The following is an 8097-nucleotide window of genomic DNA, read 5'->3' on the forward strand; positions in this document are numbered from 1 at the left end:
ATATATTTTAAAAATTACTCTCTTTGTAAGTTTAGCTTGCAACTCTGTTTTAGTTATAATTAGTCCTTAGCTTTTGAGTATCTAGATGTTGAAGCCTTAATTAAAGTATAATATGTGTTCTACAAGTCAATAATCAAAGTTGCGATCGACTCCTTAGCACAAGTGTTGGCATGAGATAAGGGCAAGATGAGTCTAGAGAGCGGATTCGATTGTATTTTCTGAATAACAGCATTGCCACCAACGATTCAAACGAGACAAAAGAGATTCGTTTCATGCCTATATATCTGCTTCTCCACCTACCTCTCACCTACTTCCAATCACTCCTCGACGTCATTGGCGACCCCAGTCACTGCCCAATGGCGTATAGAGGCTAGAATTGGGCAAAGGCCGACATACCAATTGCGAGAGGCGATTTATGGTGCGATGGGTGCCATTGGATTCGGGGTCGGATGCGCGGTCCCGACGTGATGGGTTGCTCTGCTGGGTGGTCTGGGAGGTCGCGGAGACATCGCCAACTGCGAACCTGCTTCTGCTCCCCAGTCCTGTTTCGAAGCGAAGCCCTGCTAAAGAGTAGCAGATCCTGATGCTAGAGAAGCCGGAGAAGTTGCTTCAAGTTGTGTCTGAACATCCTCAAACCCTGGGTTTGGGATTCTCAGCATCGTAACTGTGCTAACGAGCCTACCGGAGAAAGTCCGTGTTTTTAGGGCATCTCGCTAAGAAAAGCTTACTGAAGAGAACTTTGGAATTTTTAATTTATATCGTAATAATTTTAAATAGGGTCTTAAAACTCGATTTAGCTTCTCTTATTTTATACACTCGAGTTTAAAAGTAATATGTATTATAGTTATTAAATAATTGCGAAGTAAAAGTTATTGACCTGGCTTTCGCGAGGCCTGAAAACATGCTAAACACACGGACTTTCTCGGGTAGGCTCGTAACGTGGTGAAGTGCCTTCAGCAGACATTCTGTTTGCGTTGTTTCTGTCTTCTGAAGAGCCAATTATTCCATCTCTTCTTCTTCTCATTCTGCAAAGAAAAAGTACTCTCGGTGAGCATCCACCATGAGCCCAGCACCACTACTGTCATTACTACAGCCACGATACAGAAAATCCATATGCGCCCTGCAACACGAATCTCAGGTGGGGATTGACTGGTGTCGAGGCCAAAGAATTGGCTGCCACATATGGCGGCAACCGATGTTGCTGGCAGGAAGAACATAGTTACGATTGCAATTGCCCTCATCGTCATGCTATCTTTGAGCATCACACTATTGTCTTGCTGGGCGACCAGATTGAAAGACTACCGAGGCCAGTCAGCCATTTTACGCAATACGAGCCTCCCTCTAAGAAGTTTTACTTACAAGGTTGAGGACGTTCTGAGTTCTTTTGTCCAAACTGTCAAGGCGCAGGCTCACTGACTTGAACAGTCCTCGTTTATGGTTCAGTCGGGCTTTTGTCTTGACCGCTTCGTCAGAATTAAATAGTCGATTATGTTCAGTGATCAAATCTTCTATCGCGAGGTCAATAGCTTTGAATGCCTCTTTCAGGTAGATGCAGTACTTCGCGACATTGTGCAGACCTGCGAAGTCTCGCTTTGACCTCGAAGTCGAGTAGGAGGTCTGATCTGCTTCTATGAACGCTTTCTAGGCATAGTCAACTAGTTTTCACGTTGTCTTGAAAGTCCTGCGTACATGTTCAATGCCACGAAATACATCGGACAGGTTCCAAACCTGCTTATCCATCTCCTGGAATAGCTCGTCGAGGACGATCACAAAAAGCTGAAAGGGGTCTATATCCATTCTCCAAGTGGGGCCGTTTGGAACTCTTCCGAACCGGTTCTTCATAGCTTGTGACGCACCAAAACAGAGGAGAGTCACTGGGTTTATCAATGTCCCGTTCGGTGTTCTCTTCTTGGGTGGGCCCCATTTTAGGAAAAACCCAGCACGCAACCAGGTCCAGTTTTGCTGGCTTAATTTGTGGAGTTCTATCTCTTTATCTGGGTGATGGTCGGTAATTTGTGGGAACTCCTCATCCCCATTGCTCCCATCTTCGATGTCGACGCTTTTGCAGAGGAAATGGAGCCAACATGCTTGTAAGGTCAGCTTCATATCTACAGAGCCCATTTACGCTGTATTACGAACCATTTGAGCCATCTTTGTATGTGCGACTGCCACTTCCCAAGCAGGCGCTATGCAATCTCTCTTCAAGAAAATCTGGAGGTACATCGTATCTCTCCAAGAGAGTGTGATTTATCCGCTGCCACTGGAGGGCGTAGGCACGGTCGTTTTCGCCGGCTAAGGTCTCTAGGCCAAGGTCGAGAGGTGCAAATCTGAAGCTCTTGTTAGTACTTGAGCGGTCGGTAGCAGGATGAAAATATTTGGGTCTAAATAGAGAGCAGGCGATTCACATAATTCTTATTTCAGGCGGAGGACCTCTTATTAACCCAGTAACTAATGTATTTTGTAGTGGATTTCCAGCATTTTCTGTATCTACAAATTAAGTTCAGGTTCGCCGACGACTTGGTTTACACAGGGAATATACCTGATGGCCAGTCTATATAGTCAACTGTCTCATTCGAAATGACACCGGCTCCAGAGTCATGGAAAGCAGAGAACAGAATATTGTTGTCGCAAAAAGACATAGTGTTAAGGATGCATGTCGCGGTTGGGATCCGGAGGCTCTGTAGAGAAGTCAGGTAATTCGCGATCCATCTCATAGGATCCAGACCTCGAATATACAAGCGGTTCTTCGTAAAAGTGGTGTTATGGCTTTCATTTCCACTTAAGGTTACTTTGCTTTGTCAATCTCGCTTCTGAGACCCGAACTCAATGAGCAATTGGCCCAAAATAGCTGAAGCAGGAAGTTTCAATAGTGATTGCTGCACAGAAAACGCCACGGCTGAAACTTTGGAGGGAGCGCATGACAAGTTTCGCGCGGGAACTTCCGCCCCCCATGCGTTCCTGATAAATGCTAGGCTTGGTTCTACCTCGATTCATCCCTTTATAGGACTTTATACGAACACGCTATAAATAGGCTTTTGAGGCTGACTCTTGGAAGCCAGAAGAACGGGTTGTCTGCCTACCGGATAGCCTGTGATAGGTGAGCTCTTCTTGGCAGGCGCGGGAGGTGGATATTCGATTCCAAAAAAGTAAATATTCTGGACCGGAAGACAGCTAAGAGGCAAGGGGGAAAAGAAGCCAGCCTATAGAAGGCTCGGCGTGAGTCACTGAGGCTGAAAACAAATCACAATGGGGAAGAGTGGTGTGACTGCCATAGATGAAGATCGAAGTGCTCTGATATCGAGGTTGCCTTGAATTAACGACGGGCTGAATGGTGTGACAAGTAGGGATGGCAAAATTACGTATTTTAGGACTTAAATACGAAATATCGTAATATAATCCTCTAGGCTTGATTATACTGATATTATTTCCTTACTAAGCTTAGACATGGGGTTCGAGCCAATGGGAGCTCCGAGAAAGCATATCAGAATTTATGCCTTAAATTATGCTCTGTTTATACTTAACTTATACCAAATTTATGCATAACTTATGCTAGAGAATACATAATTTTATCCAGTCTCTTATGTAATACGTAATTGACGACTTGATTATTATATAATTACGCTGGACTTGATTATTACGTATCATACGTAATTACAAATCACCCATCCCTAGTGACGAGAGAGGGCGCCAACTTGGTATTGGGCTGAAATACCACGCCCTCCCCTCAGGTCTGGTACCAACATTTGCTATCAAATTCTGTCCCTGTTGGTCTACCGCTCAGAAAGCCCATCAGAGAGTGGTCCTCATTAAAGTAGTTAGGCTTGAGGAATATCACAATGGTAACTAGCATCTCTCTATTGACTAGCAAGCTCAGGTGCTGACTAATCTCCTAGTTGGAACCACAGCCTCACCTGGAGCCATACGAGGTTCAGATAATTGCTCAGCAGGAAGAAGGACGTGCGGTGAGAGACTATACTCGAGAGTAGATTATATGAGATAGTACTAACCAGTAACAAGATATACGGTGCATCGCAAGCTTCAAAAGGTAAGAATAGCAACACACAGATGCAAGGTGCTTCGAACGATGCTCGAGGAAATGGTTACGCTCCTCGAAAGGCTCATGGGGGATCCTTCGACCCAAGTCAGATCCCAGCGCAAAAGAGTCGCCAGGACGCTCCATTGCCACCAACTCAGGCTTCATACATTTCCTCTCCGATGCAAAGCGGGGCAGTTAGTTATGGCACCTCCAGTACCGTCTCTTCGGAGAACTCGTCCCCATCGAGGACTCCCGTTGGTCCCATCGGCCCAAAGCGGCATGGAGGTCGTTTTGTCCCAGGTCAAACCCGACCAGTCGTTGCTTCAGGGAATGTTCATGGAGCTGGAAGCGTCCAAAGCAGTGGCCATAGCAGTCCTGCTTCCTATCCTCCCGGGCCAGCACAGACTCCGGTGGATAACACTGGACTGCCTAGTGGTCTTAGCCAGCATGGGGCAAACCAATCTGCACAAGGAGGCACTTATCGACCACTTGCTAATGGAGGTCAATAAAATCCAGGGTCTCCAATCCAACAAGCTTACTATCCACCCCCTCAGCTACCGGTTCAGGTATACAGCGAGGGGCCTCAGGTATGAAACCTTTGCCTTGACATACAGACCTCTGCTAACATAAAGCTAGCCTTCTGCACCTCCGCCTCAGCAGAATGGAGTTAGACCGGTAGATAAGCTCCGTCGTATTTTTGGCCGTTAGGATGATGACAGATTTGTAGGCGCCTCTGAAATTCGGGGAGAGATCAGGCATCGCAGATACTGCCGTCACACAAAACAATGTTTGTAGCAGAGCAATACAAAATCCCTCTAGAAAACAAAACATGCTCTGACGATATTGCTGTAGAATGCCCGTCGAACCTACCAATTGGGCTACGCAAATGCCTTGAACCATGACGGGAGGCTCAGATGGAAGTATCCTAATATATACCAGATGCCCGGTCGTTTCTTCGCTGAGCTCACTCGAAATCGCCATCGTGATATAATGCAGAGAGTCTGGAACGGACCAGAGGAAGATAGATATTTGAGTCCATATGATGGCCATTTAGCCAAGCTTGTGGTCCAAGTGACTCAGGATGTCTACAGTAGTGAGCAGAACTCAACATGGCGACGAACATTCATCAGGAATACCAGTCCATCTTATATAAATGTTGCCAACTTTCCATTCTCAACTCTTCCACCTGATATGAATGATTGGGATGGAGCCCATTGGGCCACGCTGGCTTGGAAATGGATTCCTGCGTGTTGTGCGCTTATCTGCGTGGTAAGTTGAAATACCTTACCAAGCTCTACTACCGTTACTCATTATCAACAGCTAGCATACCAACCCAATGCCGCTGAAGGGCAGGTCAGAAATCAAGGCTTCTACGACCCATTCCCCTACCGATATTGGGGCTACCCAAAGGTCGCTAGAAACCAGTTGGAGGGTCCGAATCCCCGCTCTGGTGAACAGGCAAGTTCTTCCCTGCTTGAGCGGTCTCTGGGGCCCAAGTATTTGTGCTTTCTCAACAAGCCACATGAGCGAGAGATGAACGGGGTCTCTATGCGAGAAGTTGACCAGGCACATGCTGATACCGAGTACCTCTTCATCGGCTACACAACCGAGCAATTCGACAACGATTCTTACGAAGATATGAACGACCTCCACGCCATCGCTGAGCGAGCAGCTAGAGAAGCCCAGATCCCTGCATTCTGGGTTGCTGGAAGCTGCATGGGTAGCGATGAGGAAGTAGAAGATGCTATCTATCGCATCAGCGACGTGATGCGCGGTGCTCATTCTCTCGTCATCGCCATTGGTCCCTCTCCCAAAAGGCCAGAAATGAATACTAGAGAAGAGATGCTGAAGATGTGGGGAAAGCGTATGTGGACATTGCCTGAAGCTTTGCTCAGCAGTGCGGACCATCCCATCAAAGTCTACACCAGAGGACACACCGGCGATTCTTGGAATGTGTCTAAGAAACACTTCGCAGCTGTTGTGTGGCACGATCCACTGATCTCTAGACAGCTGGTCGATCACTACAATAAGACGTTAGACTTGAGTCGTTTGGAACTCGTTTCTATCGCTCTCAATTGTCTGACCAAAAGACAGACAACACGCTACTTCGACGGAGACTTGTCATATGCTCTCATGGGCCTCTTGAGACAGCGCCCCAAAGTCGATAGAACAGATTCGACGTTTCAAGCCTTTGCTCGACTTTCTATGGCGAACGACAGCGATATGCTACTTGAGCGACTCGTCTGCATGCTACCCAACGATCCAAATGGCCACTGGCTTGCCATGGACGATACCTGGAACAGTAGTCTGTGGGATATCTATCCAACTTGTCAAGTTGCTGGCATGGGTCCAGGCGATACAGTCATTTTGGATGGAGCATTCGGCGCAGCAATCCGATGGAAGGCATTTGCCCCCGTGGCGTACCTCACCCGAGGTTCATGGAAGAGATCCGCTTCTCGCACTCTGCTACACGCCTCACCAGTCTATTTCTTAACCGGAGCGGTCTTTGCTTCCTATGCCAAATTTAGTCCGATCTACGGCGCTATCGGGGTAATCTTGCTTGTCATCAGCTTGCTAGTCATCCTCGCCTCACCGTACTTAATCCGTCTCATTTACGGCGGTAAGCTCTGGGGAGCCCAAGCCTGGTTCTTCGGCTTTGAAGGCTATCTCGATCTCGCGACCATCGAATCCAGTATATATGGCTCCTACAACGGTCGTCTCAAGTGGGCCGCATCAGGCAGCACACTCTCACGCCACCAGCAGAACCCAGACGGCGAATGTGTAGGCTTTGATCCCACAGCCGACCCCACTGTTCGAGATATGTTGGAGCAGGCCAAAACTCCTGGATTTGGAGGAAGGAAGGTGTTCACGCTAGTCGATACGTATACTTCGACGGTGACGATGTTCACGGCTGTGAGACCGCCTGTTGCTGCGATTTTGTGTGGCAGGGAGGGAGGCATGCAGAGAGCGGTGTTGTGCTCTTATGATTGGAAGACGCAGACGCTGTATAGGGAGACGGTACTACGGATGGAGACACCGGTGTTGGAGAGGATGTTTAGGGTTCATAAGTTTAGGTTTGGGTTTCAGAGACCGGTGGCCAATGTTCGCTGAACTTGAGTGTTTTGAAGATGATGTAGGGGTTTCCGGCTTTGGTGAATGGAGTTTGCAGCTTTTCGGCAAAGCATACGAGGCAGGTAATAAGCTAGGGATTTCTTATTTTTTTCTCCTTCGAGACTAATCGCTATATATTTCTAACACAACCTTCTCACTTTCGAGCCACTTTGTGCCATCAGAGCTCTTAAAGCAAAAGCATCGTCAACGCATTCTCGCATCATATTCGCCAACCATCCCGGTGTTCTTGTTTGTATAAATGTGTAGAGGAAGGAGGAACTCCCCCTCATCAATGTGTCTTAGAACTTTAGCTCGAGAATGATTATGTGGTAATGAATAGCATTTGCTTCGCCCTCTAATTTATGCTAAAGTTTTAATTTTGCCTACCATTTGGATATGCTACCTTAGTGCTTGAAACTTGTTTGATCGATGTGCAAGTCCTTGGCCCCAAATAGGTATGTTACAATGTCCCCCCAACCAGCCCAAGGTCTTAGCATCGCCTCAATTAGTGACAAATCCGGCGAGAACGGTGGCCAGAAAATAAGCCTCACATTCCAGCTCTTTAAGAGAGTAAGTGTCTCCGCTGCCTTGTGCCCTACTCCACCGTCTTGTTACTTACTCAATTATGCGAGCCCTATAATAAAGATGCACTTCTCTTTTATTTCCTCTCTCCTTTCTCTAATTTCTGTTCTTTCACTATCCCGTTAACTTATTATAGCAATCCCGTCGAGTATTAAATAAATTTAAGTAATTCTTAATTCACACAGCTATAATTATAAGCTGTTCTCAATTATAAGAAGTATTTCCTTAGCAATTAATCTCTTATTATATTTCTGGCTTTAAGCTACTAAGCAAATTGTTCCTTTATTATAGTAAACTCATATATTCTAATTTATCTAATAAATTATCTAAATAAGACACGAAGCTTTAAATACTATAATATAATTATT

At 46.4% G+C, this 8097-nt stretch overlaps 2 protein-coding genes across 2 annotated transcripts; one reads left to right on the forward strand and one right to left on the reverse strand.

Annotated features, from left to right (window-relative positions):
- Positions 1 to 800: 800 nt before the first annotated feature.
- On the reverse strand, positions 801 to 3107 carry K444DRAFT_321161 (uncharacterized protein). The gene is made up of 8 exons (XM_024871881.1): positions 3081 to 3107; positions 2737 to 2810; positions 2540 to 2678; positions 2406 to 2481; positions 2140 to 2327; positions 1690 to 2087; positions 1360 to 1641; positions 801 to 1298 (listed from the first exon to the last, which is right to left on the reverse strand). The coding sequence occupies exons 3-8, from the start codon at positions 2637 to 2639 to the stop codon at positions 954 to 956; spliced, it is 1389 nt and encodes a 462-aa protein (XP_024740377.1). The 5' UTR covers positions 2640 to 2678; positions 2737 to 2810; positions 3081 to 3107; the 3' UTR covers positions 801 to 953.
- Positions 3108 to 3780: 673 nt separating this feature from the next.
- On the forward strand, positions 3781 to 7388 carry K444DRAFT_715249 (uncharacterized protein). The gene is made up of 8 exons (XM_024888348.1): positions 3781 to 3839; positions 3894 to 3962; positions 4018 to 4045; positions 4553 to 4623; positions 4673 to 4711; positions 4764 to 4823; positions 4889 to 5305; positions 5357 to 7388. The coding sequence occupies exons 1-8, from the start codon at positions 3837 to 3839 to the stop codon at positions 7145 to 7147; spliced, it is 2478 nt and encodes an 825-aa protein (XP_024740378.1). The 5' UTR covers positions 3781 to 3836; the 3' UTR covers positions 7148 to 7388.
- The last annotated feature ends 709 nt before the right edge of the window (positions 7389 to 8097 follow it).

Source organism: Hyaloscypha bicolor (assembly GCF_002865645.1).
Source record: "Hyaloscypha bicolor E unplaced genomic scaffold K444scaffold_50, whole genome shotgun sequence".
Taxonomy (NCBI): domain Eukaryota; kingdom Fungi; phylum Ascomycota; class Leotiomycetes; order Helotiales; family Hyaloscyphaceae; genus Hyaloscypha; species Hyaloscypha bicolor.

Excerpts from the sequence above, each read along its gene's own strand:
- K444DRAFT_321161 (XM_024871881.1), bottom strand. The coding sequence starts at position 2,639 with ATGTCTTTTTGCGACAACAATATTCTGTTCTCTGCTTTCCATGACTCT. Across the intron at positions 2,088-2,139 it reads ATACAAAGATGGCTCAAATG|CATGTTGGCTCCATTTCCTC; the intron begins GTTCGTAATACA and ends TGACCTTACAAG. Across the intron at positions 1,299-1,359 it reads CTCAGAACGTCCTCAACCTT|TCTTTCAATCTGGTCGCCCA; the intron begins GTAAGTAAAACT and ends TGGCCTCGGTAG.
- K444DRAFT_715249 (XM_024888348.1), top strand. Across the intron at positions 3,963-4,017 it reads AGCAGGAAGAAGGACGTGCG|ATATACGGTGCATCGCAAGC; the intron begins GTGAGAGACTAT and ends ACCAGTAACAAG. Across the intron at positions 4,624-4,672 it reads TATACAGCGAGGGGCCTCAG|CCTTCTGCACCTCCGCCTCA; the intron begins GTATGAAACCTT and ends ACATAAAGCTAG.